At 37.3% G+C, this 26187-nt stretch overlaps 3 protein-coding genes and 1 pseudogene across 3 annotated transcripts; 2 read left to right on the forward strand and 2 right to left on the reverse strand.

Annotated features, from left to right (window-relative positions):
* The first annotated feature begins 2086 nt into the window (after positions 1-2086).
* Positions 2087-10271, forward strand: LOC131302607 (uncharacterized). Its single transcript, XM_058329325.1, has 7 exons — positions 2087-2546; positions 3757-3882; positions 6283-6483; positions 6702-6798; positions 9011-9114; positions 9349-9400; positions 9737-10271. The coding sequence occupies exons 1-7, from the start codon at positions 2332-2334 to the stop codon at positions 9959-9961; spliced, it is 1020 nt and encodes a 339-aa protein (XP_058185308.1). The 5' UTR covers positions 2087-2331; the 3' UTR covers positions 9962-10271.
* LOC131305849 (small nucleolar RNA snoR100) lies at positions 7618-7717 on the forward strand (annotated as a pseudogene).
* Positions 10272-12498: 2227 nt separating the features above from the next.
* Positions 12499-13713, reverse strand: LOC131302608 (uncharacterized). The gene is made up of 2 exons (XM_058329326.1): positions 13354-13713; positions 12499-12876 (listed from the first exon to the last, which is right to left on the reverse strand). Exons 1-2 carry the CDS (start codon positions 13481-13483, stop codon positions 12626-12628), a joined length of 381 nt encoding a protein of 126 aa, XP_058185309.1. The 5' UTR covers positions 13484-13713; the 3' UTR covers positions 12499-12625.
* An 8666-nt stretch (positions 13714-22379) lies between these two features.
* On the reverse strand, positions 22380-23392 carry LOC131302609 (uncharacterized). The gene is made up of 2 exons (XM_058329327.1): positions 23057-23392; positions 22380-22885 (listed from the first exon to the last, which is right to left on the reverse strand). Exons 1-2 carry the CDS (start codon positions 23178-23180, stop codon positions 22629-22631), a joined length of 381 nt encoding a protein of 126 aa, XP_058185310.1. The 5' UTR covers positions 23181-23392; the 3' UTR covers positions 22380-22628.
* Between the last annotated feature and the right edge of the window lie 2795 nt (positions 23393-26187).

Consider the following 26187-nt stretch of genomic DNA (forward strand, 5'->3'; position numbering starts at 1 on the left):
ATAAAAAGAAAAAGAAAAAGAAAAAGAAGCTGTCTCCAGCCCATTTTCTCGTGGTTCGGGCTTTTCGGCCCATTATGCTAGCTCACTGATAATCCAGTCCATTCATCTTTTGTGTTCATGTGAATCATGTGATCATTTAGCCAAAAAAATGGATATCGTTGTGATCATTTTGTGTTCATCGTCTTCTCGAGACTTGTTAATTTTGTCTTTGGACGAGTGTTTCGTTTGCAGATCGGGTTCCTTTAGAGATGATGTTGCTTTAACAGTGATGTCTGTGCCAACAGTGCTCTTACCCTATATGATGTTTTTGGTGTGACAACTTGTGGTGACTTGTCCGCTATGTAGATTTTGGAAAGTTTATTGGTGTGTTCATTTTTTGTTGGAGTCCATCTGATCGTCTGAGTATTTGTTGTCTTTTATCTTTAGCCAGCACTTTTTCTTTTTTGAGACTGCTGATTCTAGGTATGAATCTATGGCAAATTGTAAGTGTCGATGTTTGCTTCAAACTCAATGTTTGAGTTAGAGTGAAAGACATCTATTGCTTTGTGTGTTTCTAGTTTCGCATTTATATGATTAGTTTGGATTTATTCAATGTATTTGTAATAGCTCCGTTATGTAAGTGCTGTTGAGCTATTATTCATATTATCTTTCTCCATTTTGTTAAAAAGAAGAAGAGGGAAAATGACTTTCCAGAACGTGTTTTGATAATTAATACCAGCCAAATGACGGGTATTAATTATCAAAACACGTCCTGGGCCGTCATTTTCCAAAAAAAAAAAAAGTGAAGGAATGATCTGAAAGGCCGAAATGAAACCAAACAGGATCCAACCCCTAAGACCATTTTGGGCTCCAAAAGGCCCAAACAGCAAGGATCTAGTCCGCATGTGAAAACAATCCAACCCCTAAGCTGAAACTAAACAGGATTTGTTTAGAACTTATCGAAAGGAAAAGAGAATTAGTATTAGCGCTCCATTTTTGATACAGGTGCTCCAGTTTGTTCATGAAATTACTAGTAACTTCACGTTGAAAGTGAAACGCTTACATCAAAAAAAAGAGCGCGAATATCAATTTCCAAAGAAAATTACAAAAAAATTATCTTTCTCTCCCATTGTTTAGTTTAGAGAGAAAGAGGAAAGAAAATAGCAAATTCAGGTATCACGCACAGTGAAATTTTCCTCCCTTTTCCCTTCCATTTTCCTTCCACTTTCTTTTCTTTTCCTTTCATTTCTCTCATTTTGCTCAAGTTCCAAACATAGTGTTACATTGTGTTTGAATGTTGGGAAAATAAGAGCAGAAAGAAGTAGGAAATTTGGAGGAAAAAATGTGTTGTTTTTTGGTAGGTTTTACACAAGAAAAATAAAAATTAAGAGAATTACAAGAGAGAAGAGAAATGAAAAAGAAAGGAAAAGCTCATCAGTTACACAGTCCACTAGTACTTCTTCCCTTCCCGAATTCGCTTCAATTTTACGAATTGGGGAAACGATCGGATTTCCAATGTGACACAAAATGATATGCACTAGGGTTTTATTTCAGATCCGAGCGATTTCTTTTGCAACTCCCGATATTTCATTATTCATATAAAAAAATTAGGTTGATTATACACATCAATACTAATTTGGTATAAGAGCATCTTAAAATAGACAAAGATACTACAATCCTACAGTCCTCAAAGAAAAATGAGACCATGTTTTGCTTTGTATGCAGATCACATTATATACATATATATATATCATGACATGAGAGAATTTTGAGGCCTAATTTCCAAAAAAAACTATTTTAACTTTTGTTTTACCTTTATTCAATTATTTTTTTTGTATTTGTTAGTTTGCACCAATTGTAAAAAAATTATAAGTTTTATCATTTTTTTTTAGAAAAAAGCCGAAATAGTCCAAAAAAAAGTAAAAAAAAGTTGAACTTTCTGAGACTTTTTCTTTGATATTTTTAAAAAACTTAGATAATAGTCATAATTTTTTTTACTTTCCCAATTCCTCTCGCCGAGAGATTCAATAATACGCAAAAACTTGGGACAAAACTAACAAACGCAAAATATTTCTGAATAAAACAAAATAGTATAAAAGCCCAAAACACCAAATAACTCTTTTTTTGGAAAAATGGCCCTAAATTCGAATTGGAGCTTCTGTTTCTTTAATTTCTCTTCCTTTAATCCTAAATCCCAATTTCCAAACAATCAATATTGACAAAATAACGAGCCACAGAGGAAGTGCACATGCTCTCTCTCTCTCTCTCTCTGATCTTCCCAAATCCTTCCAAATAAACCATCTCTTCAGGGGTTTCCAGCTCTAGGGTTCTCTCTCTCAGTCTCCCCGAAACATGGCGGCGATCCGTTTGCAGCCGGAAGAGCCTGACGTCTCACAGGCGCGAGCGATAGCCGCAGCCGATCTAATCTCCGACGACGACCGCTCCGTTGCGGCCGACTCCTGGTCCATAAAGAGCGACTACGGTAGCACTCTCGACGACGATCAGCGCCACGCCGACGCCACCGATGCCCTCTCCGTTGCCGCCCTCCGTGCCGCCTCCGATTACAGGTTTGAATACTTGCCAAACATTTCTCGTGCCTTTTCCGATACTGTCTAATATTTGACTTTTTTAGGATATTCAATGGCCCAGGGGTTCTGGACCACACATTGGCGTGGGATCCACCCCAAGTGATTAGGCCCCACACCAACGAGTGGTCGAGATTCGTGTTCAACCTTGCCCAGGGGCATTGAATAATTTCTCCTTTTAAAGTGTTCAAGCATACAACGAAGCAGATGAAGAGGGTTTATGGTTTGGGAAATATAGCTTGTTATGTGGATTTGAGTATTTGACCATATTGTTAGGGCACGTGGGGCTCACTATGGGGTCGGTTTTGTTGATCGGTCCGCTTGATTTGTAGCCTCCGGGATTTAGATCATACGGATTGATCTGGCAAATGTACTTTGTTATTCCATCACATTGTTAGATTTATATGATTTTGCAAATAAGGCCATCGAATTATTTGTTGACAATGTGATTGAATCATTATTTGGGCATGTGGGGTTGACCACGGGGTGGGTTTTGGTGAGGGGTTCGTTTGATTTGTAGCCTCCGGGGTTTAGATCATACGGCTTGATCTGGCAAATGTGGCGTTATTCCTTGACATTGTTAGATTTATATGATTTTGCAAATAGGCCATCGAATTAATTGTTGACAATGTGACTGAATTGTTATTGTATGGTTACTCGATCAAGTGATTTTTTCGTGGATGAATGGAAATGAGGATACGGATCAGTATAATGGAGCCACTGGTGGAGTCCAGGAGTTGATCCGAATGCCTGAAAATTTAGACTTTCGTTGAGGGCGGAAGTTTTTCAGTATATCTTAGGAGTTATGGGCATCCTCTGATAAGAGACTATGCAGTGAGATAAGAGACTTTGAGAAGCTGATTTGTGTTATGTTCAGAATCATGATAACTGTCAATGTCTGATCTGGTAAATGTGATTCGTTTTAGTTATGTTGGGCACCCATGTTCTTGAAAAGGGCCAACTTGATTTATTCTTTGATGGTACTACGAAGAGGTTGATGTAGATGTATGTCTTTAGATAATAGAGGTCATTGAAGATCGCTGAGCTGATGTGAGTTTATGGTGCTTTTGAAAGTAGAAAATTTGAGTAAATACTTGGAAAGTAGTGTTGTTTTTTTGGGTGCTTCGGCATTTGAAAGTAGTGTTGTTATGACATTAATATTGCCCCTTACAATTAAATGTTGTATGAACAGTTCGGACAAGGAGGAGCCAGATGCTGAAGCAGTGACATCAATGTTGGGCTTCCAGAGCTATTGGAATGCAACATACGCGGATGAGTTGTCCAATTTTCGCGTACATGGCCATGCCGGGGAAATTTGGTTAGTTTTAGTTCGACTTGTAAATTCTCTCGTTCTCCATTGTATTTGGATGAAAAGAATGAAATGTATGAAAGCACCACGGCAGCTTCTACGTATCAGTTCTTGTTCTCCATTTTATGTGGTTGAGTCTATGCGGAGAAGGAGACTAGGCCGTGATCTTATTTTGCATGCGTGTTCCACTTCTGCACCATACCTTCAAATATTTTGCCTCCTACTTTGTACGATAGTTGTCACCTAACTAGTGGAAAGGGCCATCCTATATGGCTGTTATAGTTTATACATATACACCTTGGTATATATTTTTTCCCAATTGGTTTTTTTTTTTTGCAAAAGGGGAAGTTATATTGCCTCCTTTCATCATAAATATTGCACAATTAGGCAAAAAATTTGGTTTATTGGTTTTCCTTCTCTAGTCATATTGGGTGTTCTTAAAGATTCCTAGGCATTTAAGAGTTCGGATTCTATATTCCCTTAATCCTTTTATACTTGGGATTAATCACGCTAGTAGTTTCATCCCTGCCAAACTCCAGCTGGAGGCTTCATTATTTGAAGTTAGAAAGTGTGAGGTTGGTGACGTGGTGGAAGGAATCGGTTTACTAATGGTTTGGTGGTTGGTTGTAGTCCTTAAGATTAGGGATCTGAAGGGTTGAGTTAAGTATTTGGGATTTTCATGAATGAGGCTTAAATTTTTTAGGTTCCTTTTAAGTGATTGCTCTTTTGGATCAGTATATGACAGCTGGAAATTCTGCTTATCAAAGGTAAAAAGAAAAAGAACCAAGGTTGCTTAGAATCCCGCACCTATTGTTTGAATGTTAAGTTGAATTTTAAAGACTAATGCTTTGTTTGCTTTACAACTCAAAAAGAATTTTTCAAAAAATTCCCCCTAGATTCCCTTTACTTCCAACATTTCTCTCTCTATCTCTCTCCACTTATTACCCCTACTATTTTTCAAAAAAAAAAATTCAAAAACCAATCCATACAAGGCATAAGTAAAAGAATTTAGAGTTATGGATTAGGATTTGAGTTGAAATACTCAACCTCAACGGAGTAATAGATAATTCCAATATAGCAACAAATTGGATCATAGAGCAGATGAAACCTTAAGGAATTATATTAGCTACATTGAATCAAAAGAAGGCTACTTTGAGCTTATTTGGTACTAAACAGGAAACTTTGCATCCTTAACTATTGAGATGATTTTAGACCCTTTGCGGACCATGTTTCACGTGCCACAAGCTTAGCCCAAATTTTAGAACCGTAGCCCATAACTCTGCTGATGTCAAACATAAATGAAATTACCAACTTAGTGTTTGGCTCATAAAACCTAAATAACAACATTCTAACATTCTAGTAACACATTGCAGAGCCCGTTCCAGAAACCTTATTTTATAAGTACTTATTTTGGAGCTTTGTTCCACAAAATCAAAATAAGCAGCTTATTTTCATATTTTCAAACTCAAAAATAATGTAAATGAAAAATAATTTTTCAATTTTTTTTGCACCGTATTAAAGATCTCAATGAGATCTATCAAACAAGATCCATAGTGATAGAAAAATTATTTGCGTAAACACATGATTTTTGAGCTTGAAATTACCTTTTTAAAAAATAAGTACTTATTCACCCTTTTGTGGAACACACCTTATTATTAGACAAAAAATAAGTTCTTATTCCGGTTCTGGAACGGGCCCTGACTACATTTTGTGCATAGATTAAGTACTCTCTATCCATAAATTTAATGCAAAACAAGATTTCCCTAGTTTCGCAGAGCCCAACTTGAAGTTAGAGATTTGCCTTTTTCGTGTCAGTATGGTATGCATCAGTTGTCTAATGTCTACACTACAAATTTTAGAACATAAATTAAATGGTCTGCAACAAATCTTTAATTTTCTGTGTGTTTGCAGCATACAAGTATCTGATGATTTTCCTTCCGTGAATTTCATTTTGTTTTTCTTCATATTGTATTTCTTTGTCAGATCTATGTAGTATTTCCTTGATATGATATCATGGCTTTGGCAGTATGCAAATTGGAATCTTTTTGTTTCCTTGAAGCAGCCAGATGAAAACACTCTTAGAGTTGCGTGGATCTTCATATAGGATTCGTGGTAATGCTTACATGAATTGTGGTAATATGTTGTTAGTGAATCTCTTCATGTAAATCCCTTGGAAATGTATTGTTGGTAAAAATGTTTAGCTGTAAGGTCACGGTTATGTCTTGTCAGTCGTTCTTATGGTGAATCTATCGTATTAATGTGCTTTAGTGTTGTAAATTTCCATTTTTCCGAGCTAAGTAGTTAAAGAAACTGGGATCATAAAAGGTTTTTGTACTATTATCGTAGTTTTTTCATCCAAGTCTACTTACTTGAAAGTCAACTATTGAATTTTATCCACTGTTTCTGTAGGTTTGGGGCTGAGGTTATGGAGACTGTAGCCTCTTGGACCAAAAGCTTATGCACTGACATTTGTCAAGGCCATTTGCTGAATCCTGTTGATGATGAAGAATTAGGGTCCGTTGAACAGAGTTGTAAAGATTTGATCAGTTGGAGTGTACTTGACATTGGGACTGGAAATGGTCTGCTACTACAAGAACTCGCTAAGCAAGGGTATGCTAAATTTTGTCTGCTGTACTTTTCTTCTGTACAAATTTCAGTTTTCAGAATAGTTAATTCTTAGTAGCTGAGGTTGTTAAGCTCCAAATTTATGTAGTTGGTCATCATTTATGATGCAATATAGGTGATAAGAGAAGCTGATCTTATGGGATGACATAGGACCATCACCTTGGTTAGTTCAAATCATTTAGACTTTTGATTTTTTGTATCAGGTTCAATGATCTTAGTGGAACTGATTACAGTGAAGGAGCAGTTGACCTTGCTCGAAGTCTTGCTGATCGTGATGGATTCACCGATATTAAATTTCTGGTATGACGGAACTTTGAACCACATTGGAATGATGACCTTTCTATATATGTTATGTCTTGAATTTCTTTCCAGGAGTGTTATGTAATCTTGAATTTGAGGTATCGGCAAGTCCACCTTGTTTTTCTATCGGCATTGCACTAAAATGCAGTTGCTCCAATATTAGACTAATCTGGAGTGAGCTTCATCTCATTACAGATAACCTTTAGGCGTGGACAATAGGAAAACCACCCAAAATACAGTTTCAACCCCAGTAAAAGGCTCTGCGAGCAATGTTGGATAAGAATAAATTGATATCAAGTAATGAAGGATAATAAATGACTCCAGCTTAGGAGCTGTGGATAAGGTTTAATTCTTGTTGCAGCTTTTTAAAAAGTGGTTGAATAATTTTTTATCAAGTGAATGTCTAGATTGTCCTTACAAAAGTTTTAAAGAGGCACTCTGGCAACTAAGTGTGATTTTGTCCTTAAGTCTTAACAGCTCCAAACAAATAGAAAATCTGCAAGTTGTAGCTCAAATTTGTATAACTTCTTTAGGTCCTAGAAAAGAAAATTGAGTATAAGAGCAAGTCCACCCATACATGCCAAAATGGCATTGATAAATGGCAGCCCTGACATGCGACACGACACGAACACTTTGACACGTAAATGTCCAAAACTTGGACATGACACGTGGGGGACATGTTCAGGACTATATATGTGTAATTTATTGTATAAATACAAAACAAGAAAACTAGTCTCTATTTACCTTCAAAGTACCATATATACTGTTTTCCTCCCTTATTTGTACATAATTGTTGTGCATATTGATGCTGTGGACTATCAATGAAGGAAGCGTGGTAATGTGCATAGAAATTGAATTGGGTCTCTAGGCTTGTGATGCTAGTGGCTTTGATTTGGGGGCAAGGTTGGCAGCAAAACAAGTATAAGAACGGGGGGGGGGGGTGTTTGGGTGGAGGCGGAGGCGGCACTGTTTAGTGGTATTCTGAGCAGCCACTTTATGCATATTGCCAAAGGTTAGGTGTGTGTCCAATCCTCCCCCGCCCATACCCCCAATGATTGGGGAGTACATGGGTTCTGTTGTTGTTGATCTGTACATAATTGATCAACAATAAGTGTTTGATCACTCAAACATACATTTATAGTTATACTGAATCATCCATCATCTACCACACAAAAGAACACCCTTGCGAGTGTTCATAGAGTGTGCTAAGAGTTTCTGTAGAGTATCCTAGAGTGTTCTCGAGTATCCAAATGAAAAAGTTCAGGAAAAAAAGAAGAAGACATTTCTGATTTGAGTGTCGAAATGTGTCCGGAGAGGGTCTTTGTCCATCAAGTGTCCGACACCGGTGCAGGACCTCCAGTGAAGTGTCCATGCTACATAAGGTATTACATTCTGGGAAACATGAATTGATATTACCAGATTTCTTGCCTCAAATACACGAGACTATAACTCCCCCGTAATTTTTGCTCTTTGAACCTGTTAACTTTGATAATTCCATTGGTGCTTTAGAGTAACTTTGTAGGGAGAAGAAAATGACAAAACTAGATGACAATACTTTGCATTCACAAGATAGTGAAGCTACTCCTTTCTTAGAATACTCATGTAAATAAAATGGGGGAAATTGCTGAAAGGTCCCTCTAAACAGCTTAATCATTAATCAAGGACATTCAAAAGGGACTAGAGGGACACAGGGCTCAGGAAGCAGTCAAACAATAGGCATGGAATCCGCTAGAAAATTCTATCCATGTTAGTGAGTTATTTATGAAATTATAATCTTTATCTATTATAGAAATATACAGTGCATGTAGTATGTACATCATGCGTCATTGTGAGATGGTAAGTAAATCTTGTATATCGACTCTAACAAGAAAACATAAGTAATATACCATGCATGAATAGGATGGCAAGTATACATAACTGCATTATACCTTTCATCCTCCTCTCTCTCGTTTAATTATTATTTTTGAACAGTCTCTTCTGCAATTATTAGTTTCTTAGTCCTAGTCACCCAAGCAGTATTGCACAAGGTGTAAAAAAAGTGTCATTGTGTCTGTCATGTGTTCGAATTAAGATTTTTATTTCTTTCTTATGAATACGCGTCCAAGAAGTGCTGCTCTCAAATGCAGACACGGGAATCATCTTCTTCTAACTGTCCATTCCTTTTCTGATTGCTTTGCGAGTTAATTTTTGTTTAGCCCTGATTTGGTTCCAGGTTGACGATGTTCTTGAGTCAAAATTAGAAAGGAAGTACCAGCTTGTCATGGATAAGGGGACTCTAGATGCGATTGGTCTGCATCCAGATGGCCCTATCAAAAGGTGAGTGCCATCCTGAACTGCATTTGCTCATTCATTCAAAATTTGTGATCCAGAATGCCCACTTCAATAACTGATGTACGCTATCAAGTACTATTTTTTTCTTCTTCACCAGTCCCCTATTTTCCATGTATTCTCAATCAATAGTTTTTTTTTTTGTTTGGCATTTCTGTTCACTGACCTGAACACGTGATCGTTGTGCATTTGTACTGAATGAACTTCATTACTCTTGTTCAGGATCATGTATTGGGATTCCGTCTCGAGGTTGGTGTTGCCTGGTGGAATATTGGTAAGCATCTCCATTGCTCTTGTATCCCCCTACTTTGAATTCAGCCTCTCCTACTTGCCATACTTTTTCGTTGACTTGTGCTTAGAGTTATTTTCTTGTGAAGTCCTACCCTCCTACGTGCTACGATAATAAAGGAAAAAATCATTCAAATGTAATTGTATCTTGTGCATATTGAAGCTTTTTTCTGATTCGTTATATCCTGATTTACTCGTGTTGCCTCCTTGCGAATATGTGTTGAACTTAAATCCAAAATTCTAACTCTTTAAGTATTTCCTGGACAAAATGGCATTTTCCACTGCACTTAGTTATCTTTCATTCTTATTGATTGTATGGCAGGTGATTACATCGTGTAATAGTACAAAAGATGAATTGGTTCTAGAAGTGGATAACTTCAACCAGAGAAGTATCGGTACCTCCCAAGAACCTGGGACGGTCGGGGATCAAGAGGTGGGCAGAGATCCTCCGTTTCGTTACCTCGACCATGTCCGTTCATACCCAACATTCATGTTTGGAGGATCCATAGGATCACGTGTTGCAACTGTAGCATTTCAGAGGAACTGATACCAGTAATTTTCAATTGTGGCTAGGTCATCTCTGTCAAGTGGGGTTTTTGTTGTTGGTGGTTTTAGGTTTTATTTGGGTGCGCATTTGTGGTCAAGGAAGTGGAAGCAACTGATCTTTGAAATGTACGAATCTACTGAAAAATGCTTTCCAAGCCGATCTGTGTAAATTTGACCTTGTTCTGGATTTGAAGTACTGCCCTTGAATCTGGACCCTGAACCATGGTTTATTGCTTGCTTAATTTCCACAGTTCTGTTTCAGAGGATTGGGTTAACATAATGAATGTAATTGTCCTGAGATTTATTGACCAGCAGACTTGCATCCGAATGCAGTATCAATTATTATCTAGGGTTGAGGCTTCTGTTTGAGAGGCATGGATTCATACATTTGCCGAATTTCCAAACCAGACTTGTAATGGTGAAATTTTCTCTTAGCCATCATGTTAACAGTAGAATACATTCACCACCATTCTTGCCATTAGTTCAAGAGTAATTATTCAGCATTCCCGGAACCATTTACGTAGCGAAGTGACATTATCATTCACTTTTGTTGGGTGGCTGAGAGACAAAGAGTGACCTACATTGTGTGATGACGATATTTTATTTGCAAGGAGTATCACATGGCAATGTCACATGGTACTCACAGTTAAATGCCTATAAAACTTAGTTTAGTAGTTGTGTTAATACCGCCTTCGGACTGGATTTTTCTTCCTCATCGAAGTCACATTCCCTAGGCAACAGCAGTCTGTTCTGTGTAGTTTTTCCTTCCATTTGTATTTGAGCATTGAAGGAGGCAACAACAGTTTGTTCTGCGTAGTTTTTCCTTCCATTTGTATTTGTGCATTGAAGTTATGATAGTTGGTAGAGGTGTTATGGACGGTTCATGTTTAACGTCATGTCTAGTCTGTACAAGTTGTTCGTGCATATATCGATGCTAGTTCAAGTTGATTTTTTCAGAAAGTCATTTTGAGCAAGAAGTGCGGGATGAATGGTTTGGATCACTGTTGTAGACCCATCATCGGACCCAAAAAATTAGTAAAATTCTGAGGATGGATTAATGGAGATGAGCTAAGCCCTGCAAAATGGTAAGAGTAGTAGTTGACTGCTGATTTCATGTCTCTGTATTATCAAACATATATGGCGACTTCAGCTCTATATTAAATCATTTTTCTATGCATCTACTGCTGGCATTCAAAGGTTAGCACTCTACTGTGATAGGAATTGATCAACAACTTCAACAGATCACGACAGAAATGCCCTTCCGTTATTACTTTTAGATTAGAATTGTATACAAATTTGTTTCATCAGAAAGTCTTTTCATTAGCTTAATATGAAATTGGTTACATATTCACGTAACAGTGACATTTAGATTAAATCAGGGGCGGTTCTAGGATTCGGTTTAGCGGTGGTGACAAGTACTAGAAAGTTATTATATACATGTACGAAATACTATATGAAATAAAAACATTTATTTCGGTTGAAAATCTATCAGGTTTAGTTTACATTTGTTTTGTGGAGCTATATTATTATCTTTTCTTTTTGAAAGTGGTACCATATATATATATTATCTACTTACACACAAATCTAAGTTAATTTTTTCATTTTCTTTGGCTTCATACCCAATTGATCCAACGATATAACAGAAAAATCCGATTAGGCGTAAAGAAATATGAAAATTAGTGTATTTTTCAAACCCGCGGAGTTTGCTTGAACCGCTCGTACCGGTAAAGCCGGCCATAGATATAATATAGCCGCCCATGAATAAAGTATCAAGGGCACTTGTAGATATTACCCTATCAAAAATAAAAATAAAAAACATATATAAATGTTCAGTTCGGCACTCCTTTGAGGCAACTCTAAGATTTAAGTCCGGTAATTAATACCCAATAAATACATGTGGGTAGAAGGGTCATTTGTACATCGATTTTTTTTTTTTTTCAATTCAAAATACCCTCATGAGGGCAAAGTTATAAGAACAAAAAGATACAATACAAGGTTTCATATTTCAAGCTCCAAACATAATATAGGTGCAGTAGAGTCCACTAAAGATTGATGTGCGATGGCGGTGACAATGCTGCTATCCAACGCATATGTGGAGTCCGATTTATCTATTTCTTCAACCAAAATAGAGCTCCATAAACCGGAGCTAGAATCATCAATAACTCGTTCTTTTCTGAGATAGCTAAGAGCAAGTTTGCTCTTAACTTTTACGAGCGCGCTACTTCGAAACTGCTAAAGTCAAGATCTCGCAAAATATAATAACATGTGACAAGGTGGTGCTCCACTTGATAAGAAAAAATTACTCCCAAAAAATGACTTAAGTCATGCATCTTGGTGCCAAATTGGCAACATGTCACATCATCTAGGCCCAACACTTTTGCATAATAGAAGTGACACGGGTTTGATCTAATGGCCAGTCCGGATTTTGAGGTTGATCTAAAATGACACCAAATCGATGTATCAACAATGTAATTTTTCGACCTTTCGACATAATGTCTTTGGTGAAGTACACCCATAGGTGCAGTTGCTCTAAAATTCTAGTCAACAAGAAGCAATGAAAACCCCTAATATATTAGTAAGGAACTTTCATTCTGAAAGTTATCTATATAGTATATTACAGATAGGAGAAAGGACTGCATGATCTAATGCTTTAAGCCACTTTTCTTCATTGGCATAAATGAGCCAAGAGGGAAAAAAGGCAAAGGCAAAGAGTCCCAGTACCAATGGTGAGGCCAAGAGTTCCAAGAGCCATTCCAGAAATTTCAAAAAACTTGCTAATGTTGTGCTTGGAATGGTAGCCAGTTGCATAATTCCATCCATTTTCACTTCTGAAACACCTTTCCAATCTCTCTTTCATCCTAACTTCTTCTATCCTCTCCCTCAGAATGCTCATATTTGCATCAATACCTGATTTTCCTATAAAAGCAAACAACTATATATAATTAGCAATTTAGCATACTAACCGAAAAAAGTAAAAAATAGACATAGCGAAGAGCCTGCATGGTTTAAATGATCGTATCGGGATAGATATCGGGTGAGATGATCAATTACATAACGACCGTTGGGTTGATAAATCGCGACGTTTTTGGAATTCACAGGACTTCACACCAGATCAAAGGGATACCCATATAAAAAAATAATAGGGAAAGCAGTTGAAAAGCACGTATAACACACAAGAGCATGGAATCACATGGTGCAATTAACCAATGTGGGATACGTTTGTAGTCGCTGCTATTGATCCAACATAACGGAACGACACTCCTCGGGGACATCCGATAAAATTGGAACGACACTACTAATATAAGAGGTCAAAAGTGCCTAGCTAAATATCAACAAATACCATCCATATCAGCCGATATAAACACATTACTTCTCTTTCTTAAATGGACTTACCTTCATCTCTACAGCCCTCAGCTCTTGTTTGCAGGGACGACGGCCGGGTACCGATTTGCTTCCCAGGTGGCATAGCTAGAAGATACCGGAAAGCAGGTAGAGAAGAAGCCATATTACTGTAGCTTCTCATCGAGTTTTGGTGTGATCAAACTCTTCTAACAAATCAAAGTTCTAATAAGAAACAAAATGTTTTGACAACAAATTAAGGTTAGTTTCAACAGATTTTGAGCAATCTGAGGTGGGTTTTGCCAGGTGAGGTTTCTGTCTCGGTTCCTCTAATAAGCCTTGTTGGGTTTTCTTGTTTTGTTTTTACGTTTTGGTAGTGATAAGATCATGGTTTGTTGTCCGTTTTATAAGTGCCAAAGAAGTTTCAACGTTGAACTGGTTACTATAAAATTGGGTTGGCAAAAAAATAAAATAAAAAAGTTCTGGTCCAGTTTGTAGTATCCTCCAGTATGGTCCAATTTCTGGCTTTTACGGGCTCATTCTTGCCCGAGTGTAATTTTGTTCACCCTCCTTAAAAGAGGGTGAACATTACCCTCGCTCTCATTGGTTGAAATGGTGTGAACTCCACCACAAAGTGATGTCATGCTTACCATGCAATACACCTTTTGGTAAGCATGACATCACTTTGTAGAGGAGTTTATATCATTTCAACCAATAGGAAGGAGAGTAATGTTTATCTTCTTAAGTGGAGGATGAACAAAACTCAACTCTGCTTGCCCCCAACAATGATCGGAACGAGTAAAAATTAACTTGATCGGATACCGATAACTATGTCAACAGCTTACGTTTGTTAAAGACAAATGAACCGTTTAAATTGTCATTGTCCATTTTTATAGCCTACATAAGTGAGTTGTTGACATATGGAATGTGTTCGATCACACCAAAGTTTTACAGGGACATACATTTGTGTGAGATCTAAAATATGAACCGTTTCGATCATTGTTGTAGACCTGGGAAGAGCCCAACGACCCGAAACTGGACCGTACTAGAGGACAAAAAATTGGACCAGAACTTGGTCCCCCTATCGACAATCAAATGGAAGATTAAAACAAGTCCAACGAGGGCAAATAGTACTAATAAGTAACAACCAACTAGGTTTAGAAAAATGAGAGGATTTGGTTAGGTGACGTCAGAATATATGTGAATGCAGATTTTCTCAAGTTTTTTTTTTTTCCAATATTGTATACATTAGTGGAAGTTAGTGGGGTGTTAGAGTTAGCTCAGGGGGTCCAAAGATTATCCATAGCCTGGCCCCAAAGCCCGCCCCTCATGGGACTCGAACCGAGGTCTCCACGGAGGGGGAAATGAGACAACCAACTGCACTAAAGGTAGGAGTAGGGAGAAGTTTTTGGGTGCCGAGCGGGTACTACGTGGCGGTACCCATCCGCGATCCGAACCGTCCAAACATGTTTTGGACAGCTCAAATTTATTCCCCCTCTCTCCTCTCTCCCCTCACCCCACACTCTCTCTCCTCTTTTTCTCTATCTAAAATTCGAACAGTTCAAAACACGTTTGGATGGTGAAATTATTAGTGTTTACTATTGAGTACTGTTGTTGTAAATTATTAATCAGTAATAATGTTGTAATGATATATATAGTACGTAAAGGTTTGTAGACTAGGCTAAAAGTCCATGTTAGTCTGGCACCAATTATATGTAGCAGTACTATTTCCTGATGTCATGCATGACGCATCTGGCTGCCTCCTTACGCCTATAAAAGGAGAGCATCACCCCTGTAAATTAATCAAGTTAGAAAGCCCGTCTAGATCGCCGACGGGATACCACGTGTGTGATACCCTACCGGCACCCAAAAATTTCTCAGGAGTAGGACTTTAGCGGTGGAGGAATCTTGGCCGTTCATACAAATTAAACTTTTTTTTTTTTTTATCACTTTGAAATTATAAGCTAATTTGTTTTGTCTAATTAGAAATTGAAGTTTTCCCCATATTTTTAAACCCTTTTTTTGGGGGGCTGTAAAACAAAAAATAGCGTCGGAGGGGCTGTAAAACGAGCAATTCTCAGGACGCACGTGGAACTCAAACAAAGTGGTGGAGCCATGGTTTAGGTTCGGGGGTGGCGTTGTTTAATAAGAATCTGCTAGTATTATCGTATATTTTAGCTAAAATACGAAGAAAAAGATTACGTGTACGGTTGCTAGATTTAGTTTTTGTTAAAACAAAATTAAGAGCTTGGTTCTATTCTCATGTGGTCCATAACGAAAGTCATTTGAGATATTTTTTTTAATCATATGAACCACACATCTTTGAAATAGCTATCTTTTCAATATATGTTTAAAAAATCAAGTGGTTTGGATGCTGGTAATTACCTAATCCTGTAAAATGAACTTCTTTTGAAACCGGGGGTGCCCTATGCTGCAACGCCCCACCAACGAGCTCTGCTCTACTCACACATTGAACGATTTCAAATATGTCTCTATCTGGACATTGTGTTCCATTACTATAAAATTTTAGTATATTTTTTGAACACAAGGAGTTCACTTAAACCCGTCAAACCCCGGTGAAGCCGCTCATGAGAATAGGATATAGCCGCCCAAAAATTAATAAGGGCATTTCTAGATATTACAGTATCCCATAAGAAAAAACACACACATATAAATGTTCAATTCCGCCGTCCTTAGAGGCTACTCTGAGGATTACTTGTATAGGGCATAGGTCAGAAGTGAAAGGCTACACTTAGGTTGTCTGGTAAAAATTTTGAAGTAGATTTTTAGAATAATAATTGAAGAGAGAGATTATATAATACAAAATAAAATGTCTGGATATATAACAATTCAACCACAATTCCTTCACACACACATGGGACCCACACATTAATGTGTGAGAGAGTTGTGGTTGGATTGTTGTGTACATAGTTGGATTGATATACAAACAAGAATGATAGGCCCTCGGAAAAAAGAAGTGTTAGGAACACACGTGGCAATGTCTCATTGTGTAAAGACCTGATACTTTTTTTACAAGAAACAAAAATATTATTTTTGTTAGTTAGTTTATTTAATGTGGAATTTTTTTTTTGCACGACATCACACAAATTTTGTTCCATAATCGATTGTGTGCGTGCGCGCGTCCGACGAGTAAATTCCTTAAGATGTACATGTGTGTACACTTGTGTTACACCGGATCATTTTATCCAAATCCTAACCTAACTCAAACCAAACCCTTCTCCATTTCATATTTTCGGCTGAAGGGAATTAAAGAAAACATTTTTCTCATCCTTCTCTCAATTCTCGACAACTCACCTATGCTATGACTAAGCCTCCACAACTCACCTATGCTATGAACCAACTACCATTTGCTTATCCATTGGTCATTCCACTCCAAAAATCAAAAATTCAAAATGGCCTTATTCGTTTCATATTTTATTTTTGTTTTCTAATTATTATTATTATTATTTTCAATTATTATTCTATTTTTTCAATTATTACTTTGACATCTCTTTATATCTCTCTACTTATTACTCATTTCTCCAATCATTACATTTTTTCTCTCTGCATTCACTATCAAAACTAAAATACCCAAAAATACAAAAACGAACATAACCAATTGCAAAATGAAGTTCCTCTCTTTTCCCATTTTTCTTCCGGAAAAACAGAAGAGGGAGAGAGAGAGCGCAGTAGAGAGAGACAGAGAAATGGCAGAGAGTTGAGAGAGTGATACACTTCCCCCTTCATTTCTTTTCCACCACCGACCATCCTCACCACAACCGGTCACCAACATCACCACCCCACCTCTCACCTTCCGTCACCACCAGCCGGGTCATCCACCAACCGAGCTCCACCGCCTCTCCGACCCGCCACTGACACGCTCCGAACCCCGTTTCGCCGGATAAGAGGTAGTTCGGAACTCACCTCCCTATCTATATATCTCGTTTATATATTGATTTTAATGTTTTGGTATGAAAATAATCAAACCTGACGTCACCGATCAAGCCCGGCCGAAATCCCCTGTTTTCCCGAAGTGAAACAGTAGCCACTGGAAATTTTGAAAACTCGGTTGAAATAATCACAGTTTAAACCCTCGAGTTAGTTTATAAATCCACCCTAGGTTTTAGAATCCAATATTAAGCCCCAAAGTTAATTAGTTTCCGGTTCGATCCTAGTTTTGTCACAAATACGAATTTTTCTAATACTGGAAACACACCGAGGTGATTAAGAGTAAACGTAGATTTTTAGCGTGCAAAAGAAAAGATAAAATAATAGGAATCAAATTATTTTTTGTATAATTTCAATTGCATGATTAGTTCTTTTTATCACATGATTTAATGTTACTCCCTCCGTCCCCTTTTTAATGTCCAATATTTCATTTTGGGCTGTCTCTTAATAAGTGTCCATTTTGTAAAGTTAGTTGGTAAAAGTTGATACATTTTCTATTTTGCCCCTAAAAATAAATTTCATTTTGAAAAGTTAGTGAATAAAAGTGTAATGATGATGTCTCTATAGAGGAAAAGTTGAGGCAAAAGTTGATGTGAAAGGTGTAATGATAATGTTTTCTTAATAAGTTGGAGTTACGAAGAGGAATACTAAAAAAGAGGCGGAGGGAGTATTAGCATGTTAGCATGATGCGTTGAAATGTTGAATTGCTGGTTATTTTATTTTACGAAAATCCTATGTGTACCGACCATTTTTGGACCGAAACCGTACCGACGGCCGCGCGCGGCCGTCTCCGGCCACCGGACGGCCGATCCGAGCCGTCCAAAAATTTTAAAAAAAAAAACCGAGGGGCCCCACGCGGGAATTAACGTCATCCGATGTGTGTAGGGTGCTTGATCTAAACACCCTATTTTTCGTGTATACTAAAATTTTTGGACGGCTCGGATCGGCCGTCCGGTGGCCGGAGACGGCCGCGCGCGGCCGTCGGTACGGTTTCGGTCCAAAAATGGTCGGTACACCTAGCAGTACTCTTTATTTTATCGTACTTGTAGATTGGATAAATAGGTTCCCAAGGTTGGTTGTGAAGTATGGACTTATCACCTTAGACGTTGAAATGGGATTAACTGAAAATGGAATAAAGTGAGAGGCTGTGATTTTGATTCTTGGTATGGAACCTGTGGTAAGGTATTGTTGGAGGTGAATTGGATGATTTGGTTTGGAGTTACGAAACCTTGGGTACGACATAATGGTGATCGACTCTTGAAATGTGGGACAAGACATAAGGATGGTATTGTACTTGTGTCACAACCCAAGATAGAGTGTGTTTGTGCGCATCCGGTGAAGTTTTATCCGAACTTATGGTCACGGATGGAATACCCGGGTATATAACTTAGGTATTTTTTCATCCGGATCTAGAAAAGGGGAGTTAGATCACAACAGTGTCTTGTGCTGGAGGTTATGGATAGGAAAGGATATGCGGATAAGATCCGAGAATTCACATAGGTGGAAAAATAGTAATGAAATAATTAATTGTTATCTTTTTATGTTGTTTTCAATGCATATTTCAATTATATATATCATGTTGCTTGTAAAGTTAAGGGTTTTCGGGTGGATTTTGGCTACTGAGCGTTTTCACTCACGGTATTACGTTGCCCTGGTTTTCAAACGCTAGGTACCGAAGAGGGGACAGAAGTGCCCTATAAGCAGATTGAATTCAATCCTGGTGCGAACGAAGGCAGAGAACCTTGGTTGCCATATGTTTAGTCGCTCTAACAAATGTTTGGTCAACTCTATTTTGAAAGCTAAATGTTTAAATTGGAAATCGTGATAATCTGACTTATTCGAAACTTTAAATTTAATTCGATATGGTTGTAATATTAAGACTTATACTTTTGAATGGCTGACGCAATAAATCGAATTAATCTTTTGGGAAAAATTGTCTTTTATTAATTACTTAACGTTTTCGAAATTCGGGGCATTACACAGTGGCTACTAGATGGCTTGTTAGATTTTAAAAACCAATGAGACTCTGCCACATAGGCATGTTGTATAAAATGTTGTGCACAATGTTGTGTTCCTACACTTTTCCCTTCAGAAAGAGAAGTGCTAGGAACACGACAAAATGTCTATGTGGCAATACTGTCTCTCATTGGCTAATAGATGGCTTGTTAGTTTTTAAATACCAATGAGACTCTGCCCCACATAGACATGTGTAAATGTTGTTCATGATGTTGTGTTCCTACAGTTTTCCAAGGGAAACTCAAGATATCCTCAAAGGGAAATTAAGAAGAAAAGATCTATGGGCCTTGCATAGCAACTACAAAGTTTCATAGTTCAAGATTCGGACAAAATATAGGTGCCACGGGATACGTCCACTAAAGATGGCTGTGTGATGCTGATGGCAATGCTATCCAATGTACATGTGGAGAACCCATTTTTCTATTTCTTTTTTAACCAAAAAAGAACTCCATATATATACTGATCCAACAAAGCCTGTCCATAGTTCTTTTCCCTCCAGCTTGGAAATTTTTTCAGTGCCAAGCGGTACCACGTGGTGTCCATTCGCGCATTCGAGCCATCTATTGCGTGTTTGAATGGCTCAGATTTGGAGAGAGAAAAAGGTGAGAGAGTATTGGGGTGAGAGAAGAGAGAGAGTTTCAATTCGAACCGTCCAAAAATATATTGGATGGCTCAAATGCGCTGAGCGGGTACCACCTAAAATATATCCACTCGATACTGAAAAATCACTCTTCCAGCTTAGCTAAACTAAGATGAGAATAAAGAGAAAATTTTAAAAAAGCCCCTGAGCTTTCTGACAACTCGCAAAAAAACACTTGGACTTTCACTATTAACAAAAAAATATCTAAACTTAGCATTCCGTTAACAATTAGGCCCTTGCCGTCCAATTCCGTCTAGTCCTAACGGATGAAGCTAACAGAAGGCATTAACTTTTTATTTTTTTTACTTTTTACATTCAAAAATTACTTTTGCCTCTTTTTTTTTTTATTAGTAAATAAATATGCAATAAAAAAAATTTTCTTATTATTTATCGAAAATTACTTTAACACCATTTTTTATTTTCAAATTTTACCTTCCCCCCGCCCTCCCTTTTTTTTTATTTATTAGAATCGACTCCACACCACCAATTAACCCCATAAACAACCGCCAAAGCCTTAGCCACAATTTCAAAAATTTGAAAGTACTTTTAACCCCAAACCACCAATCAATCCCATAATCAATTGCCAAAGCTCTAGCTCTAATTTCATTCAGAGTGATGCTACAGGTATCGACTCCGTCGGTACCGAAATCGTAGGGACGGCCGCGCCGGGCCGTCTCCGGCCACCGGACGGCCGATCCGAGCCGTCCAAAAATTCTATAAAAAAAAACATGGGGACCGGCGCGGGAATCAACGGCATCCGAGATGTGTAAGGTGCTTGATCCGAGCACCCTTTTTTTGTGTATATATGTATATTCGCTGGCCCGGGAATCAACGGCATCTGAGGTGTGTAAGGTGCTTGATCCGAGCACCCTTTTTTCGTGTATATATGTATATTCCCGCGAATATACATATATACACGAAAAAAGGGTGCTCGGATCAAGCACCTTACACACCTCGGATGCCGTTGATTCCCACGTAAGCCCCCTCGTTTTTTTTTTATAGAATTTTTGGACAGCTCGGATCGGCCGTCCGGTGGCCGGAGACGGCCCGGCGCGGCCGTCCCTACGATTTCGGTACCGAGGGGATCGGTACCAATATCATTTCTGTTTCATAAATTCAAAATTACTTTTAACCTCCTTTTTTTTAGCATTCCTGTTTTTTATATTTTTTACTTCCAAAATTACTTTTAACTCTTTATTTTTAGTAGAAAATAAATATGAAATAAAGTTCTTTTTTCCTTACTCTTTTCCAAAAATTATTCACCCCCGTTTTTAAACTATTTTCGAAAATTATTTTAACACCCCCTGCTTCCCTGCACCCCGCCCCGTTTTTTTGTTTTTTGTTTTACTTTCAAATTTAACCTTTCCCTCACTCTATCTCCCTCTCTTTTTTTTAGAAGTCATACCACCAATTAACCCCACAACCAACTGATAGAGGAATTTTGGGTTTCTCCAAACTGATTGGTGGAGAGAAGAGGGGGGAAGATTTCATCAGTGGAGAGAGAGAGAGAGAGAGCATTTGAAAGTAAAAATGGGTCTTAAACTCTTTATTATAAATAGTAAAGATTAGAGTTAAAGTAATTTTTGATAAATAGTAAGAAAAAAAACATTATTTCATATTTATTTACTACTAAAAATAAAGAGTTAAAAGTAATTTTGAAAGTAAAAAATATAAAAAACAGGAATGCTAAAAAAAAGGAGGTTAAAAGTAATTTTGAATTTATGAAATTAGAGCTAGAGCTTTGGCAATTGATTGTGGGATTGATTGGTGGTTTGGGGTTAAAGTTCTAAGAGAGAGAGAGAGAGAGAGAGAGAGGGGTAAAATTTGAAAGTAACAAAAAAGATGGTGGTTAAAGTTATTTTTATAAATAGTAAAAAATAGAATTAAAGTAATTTTTGATAAATAGTAAGAAAAAAAGAACTTTATTGCATATTTATTTACCAATAAAAAAAGAAGAAGTTAAAAGTAATTTTTGAATGTAAAAAGTAAAATAAAAATAAAAAGTTAACGCCTTCCGTTTGCTCCATCCGTTAGGACTAGACGGAATTGGATGGCAAGAGCCTAATTGTTAACAGAATGCTAAGTTTAAGTGTTTTTTTTGTTAATAGTGAAAGTCCAGGTATTTTTTTGCGAGTTGTTAGAAAGTTCAGAGGTCTTTTTGAAATTTTCTCGAGAATAAATTCTCAGGGGAGGAAAAGTGGGCTTTTCCTCCAAACCAATACCCTTCTGCCACGTCAGCCAACAGTACAAAACCAAAGCAAACTGTACAAAATCAAGGGGAGAATCACGTTTTGTGCTTTGAAACTTGGGTTAAACCAACGCTTCTTCCACGTCATCAAACAATACATAACCCCTTCTTTCTTTCTTTTCATGGTTATGAATGTCCGAACTAGTTTACGTGTATCTCTACGATTTCCCTCTAACGACAGGTCAGCAACATTTTGAGCCAAAATTGTTATTGATCAACAATACACTTTTTCAACTTTACCTTCTTTAATCTCATACCAATACACTCTAATGTTCTAGTAGTCAACTAAAAGTAATAAAAACTCGAAATCAAATGAATAATACAAGACTACACGAACATTAATTACAATGAGGAAATCGAAACTGATTGTTCAAAATTAAAAGAAGTGATTTTGCCAAGGCCATCAAATTGCACAAACTAGGAACTTAACAAATTTTGAAAGTTATCTACATGATCTAGGCATTAAGCCACTTTTCTTCATTGGCATAAACGAACCAAGAGGGAAAAAAGACACAGACAAAGAGTCCCAGTACCAATGGTGAGGCCAAAAGTTCCAAAAACCATTCCAAAAGTTTCAAAAAACTTGGATGTATCCATCTTGTGCTTGGAATGGTAGCCAGCTGCATAATTCCATCCATTTTCACTTCTGCAACACCTTTCCAATCTCTCTTTCATCCTAACTTCTTTTATCCTCTCCCTTAGAATGCTCATATTTGCATCGATACCCGATTTTCCTGCAAGAGCAAACAACTATAATTAGCATACTAACCAAAAAAGTACAAATTAGATACAATGAGGAGCATGCATGGTTTAAATGATGGTCAAAAGTGCCCAAATATCAACCAATGTTATCCATATCCGGCGATATAAAAGCATTACTTCTCTCTCTAAAATGGAGTTCTTACCTTCATCTCTGAAGCCCTGAGCTCTTATTTGCAGGGACGGTCGAATACTCTGCTTCACTGATGGCACAGCTAGAAGATACTGGAAAGAAGGTAGAGAAGAAGCCATATTACTGTAGTTTCTCATCAAGTTTTTGTGTAATTTTCAGTTTGATTACTTCTAACAAATCAAAGTCTAATGAGAAACAAAACGATTTTGGCAACGACAAGGTTGTACGTTTCAACAGATTTTGAGCAATCTGAGGTGGGTTTTTGTCAGGTTAGGTTTCTGTCATGATTCCTTTAATATAGCATAGTTCGGTTTTCTTCTTTTGTTGTTTTTGGTAGTGCTATGATCATGGTTTGTCTCATGGTCTGTTGTTCTTTTTATAAGTGCCAAAGGAGTTTCAACTTTGAACGGTTACTGTATTTTTGGACAATCTAAAAGCCCTCGACAACCAAATGGAAGATTAAAACAACTAAAAAAGTGCACTTCGGTGTCCCACATAAATTGATCGGAGTCACTTAATTTGTTTAAAATATGTGTTTAAGAGTCTCTGTAAAAAAATCAGCCAATTCGGATATCGGTATGGACTTGATCGATTTTCGTCCTTAAATTCGCAGAGACATAAATTGAATGAATTAACCCAAGTGGTTGGCATAGTGGTCAAGGTTTGAGACTTAGGGGTTAGCTTCTTCTTAAGGTCTCAGGTTTGAAACCTTTCACGTGCTATAAACTCCTTTGGGGCTAGTACATAAGGAACATTTGCTTTGGCTTCTAGTAGGGCCCCGTTGGATGGTAGGTTTATGGTCCCCTGGGTTTAGTAGATGTGTGTGTAACCTGGACCCGATATACTAGGTTATCAAAAAAAAAATTGACTGAATTGATGATTAAGTCCTAACCGGTCGATATTTGAATGAGCTGATTTAAAATTGATTTTTTATATAAACCCTAAAAAATAAGATTTTACAAAAATTAAACGGATTAGATCATTAGTGTGGATTCCGAAATAGATCTCACGCAATCTGGTGTACATTTGTTGCATAGCAAATGGTATATACCCATAGTTGGGCTGGACAATGTAGGAGCCCTTGACAACCAAATATTGGAAGATTAAAACAACTAAACAAGTCCAACTTGGGCAAATAATACTAATAAGAAAAAATCATCTAGGTTTAGAAAAATGGGAGGATTTGGTTAGTGGACGTTAGCATATAAAAATGGATGCAGATTTCCTGAAATTATTATTTTTTTACTATCAACTTTAGTGGTGGAGGAGGAATCTTGGTTGTCCGTACAAATTAAAATTTATTTTTTTCTTTATCAACTTGAAATTTGTTAGAGACTCCCAATTAATGGAAATGGAGGTCATTTAAATATGTTTCTTCTCTTTTGTAAAAGGGCAATAATGGAATTGGTGGCGAGTAAGAAATGTTAAGGAGATTTTCTTCTAGGATTTGGTGTGAGAAAGCAGGGAAAAAGACGTGTAAAGGTTTGTGCTTGTACACAAAAATGCTCTTTATGACGTTCTCAATCACATTAGCTAGAGCATGCCGTTTTCGGTAATTTTTTCAAAAAATACGCACGGGACGTGAAAGCAAGATCGATTGAAGCCAAACGAGGAGGGTGCAATTAATTAAAATCGTAGTAGAACTAAAGCAAGATCGATTGAAGCCAAACGAGGAGGGTGCAATTAATTAAAATCGTAGTAGAACTATTATGGAGCTGTCTCACACGAGAATTGATAACACCTAAAAGAGGAGTTGAACTCGAAATTAAAAGTTTCACCGGTCCTGATTGACAGGTGATTGCAAAGCGTTAGTAACTCCTAGGATACTCGTTTTGGAATCTCAAAATTTTTGGGCATGATTTTCAATAAATTTTCTCTATGTATCTTTTTCCACTCATTACTCTCAAAATCCTCTTTAAAAACCCAAACCGAACAGAGCTATTACCTGAAAGAAAAATTATATCTCCAATGACACATTAAGAATACCCAAAAAAGGGAGGAGGTTCTCATCTATTAGCTCTTGGCTCTTAACTGCAGAAAAAAAAACAGGCCGCGCGCATCAGGAATATGCAAAATATTGAGCGAATGGGAGATAAGTGGCGGTAAGATTGAGCCAATGGAAGACAAGTAGCGGCGACCGTCACTGCAATAGAGTTTAGAAAATTGTATAACTATATGAGTATCTCAGCTATTTTTTTTATTTTATTTTATGGAAACCTCAAATATCAACCTTTTAATATTAAAGCATTTTGAGCTATGAAGTACTGTATAGTACGAGTTATTCCCCGGAGTCATTCCCTTTACTTATTTCATAAAACAAGGTTCCCATTTTCAGAAAAATCGACTTCTCTTACGTAACAGGATTCCAGGAATGGTTGCTATCACAGTTTTTTTATTTATATATATATATATATATATATATAATACCTCTTCATGTTGTCGTCACATTTTAGAACTCAAATACAAAAGGTCAACCTGTATATTCCATATCATAATTTTTTTTTTTGGCAATAAGTTAAGTCTAGGAACACTGCTACCAACCACACCTATAATTAAATATGTGGGACCCACACACATGTGTTTCGATTCTGGTTTCCAAAACAACATAATTTCCAATTTCAATTCTTCGTTTTGGCTATAAAAAAGGAGACCTGTAAATGTTATTGACAATTTTCGGATATGACAAACCGTTGGAGTCTGTATTTAATCCTTTTTCCATTTGGATATGTTTATTTTTTCTAGACTAGATACTCCGTTCGTTGGTTCAAGAGTCGATTGTGGAGGCCGTGCCATGCATTTTGTTTGAAATATTAATTTTTCCATGCATCATTGAAGTTTTTCAATGTCCTAATCTTTTGTTCAATTTCATGTGTGCATTTGTCACATTGTATTGGCCTTGTTTTATTTGAAGGGAAATCTTGTCTAAGGCTTTTTAAATGCTTGCACCTTAGCAACGCCTTAACGGACTAAGGCCTTTGCACGCGTGTTAAGAGCGCCTTACTAGTGCCTTAGCAGACTAAGGCCTCTTATATGCGTGTTAAGAGCGCCTTAGTATGGCTCTCTTGCATTTTCCTTGCCCAGTCATATATCAGCATGTTTTCCTTCATTTTAGGGCACAAGAGTGACCTAGCCCACTTTAGAGAG

Source organism: Rhododendron vialii, chromosome 10a, assembly GCF_030253575.1.
Source record: "Rhododendron vialii isolate Sample 1 chromosome 10a, ASM3025357v1".
NCBI lineage: Eukaryota > Viridiplantae > Streptophyta > Magnoliopsida > Ericales > Ericaceae > Rhododendron > Rhododendron vialii.

Excerpts from the sequence above, each read along its gene's own strand:
- LOC131302607 (XM_058329325.1), top strand. The coding sequence starts at position 2,332 with ATGGCGGCGATCCGTTTGCAGCCGGAAGAGCCTGACGTCTCACAGGCG. Across the intron at positions 3,883-6,282 it reads GGCCATGCCGGGGAAATTTG|GTTTGGGGCTGAGGTTATGG; the intron begins GTTAGTTTTAGT and ends CTGTTTCTGTAG. Across the intron at positions 6,484-6,701 it reads CAAGAACTCGCTAAGCAAGG|GTTCAATGATCTTAGTGGAA; the intron begins GTATGCTAAATT and ends TTTTTGTATCAG.
- LOC131302608 (XM_058329326.1), bottom strand. The coding sequence starts at position 13,483 with ATGAGAAGCTACAGTAATATGGCTTCTTCTCTACCTGCTTTCCGGTAT. Across the intron at positions 12,877-13,353 it reads TGAGGGCTGTAGAGATGAAG|GAAAATCAGGTATTGATGCA; the intron begins GTAAGTCCATTT and ends TTGCTTTTATAG.
- LOC131302609 (XM_058329327.1), bottom strand. The coding sequence starts at position 23,180 with ATGAGAAACTACAGTAATATGGCTTCTTCTCTACCTTCTTTCCAGTAT. Across the intron at positions 22,886-23,056 it reads TCAGGGCTTCAGAGATGAAG|GAAAATCGGGTATCGATGCA; the intron begins GTAAGAACTCCA and ends TTGCTCTTGCAG.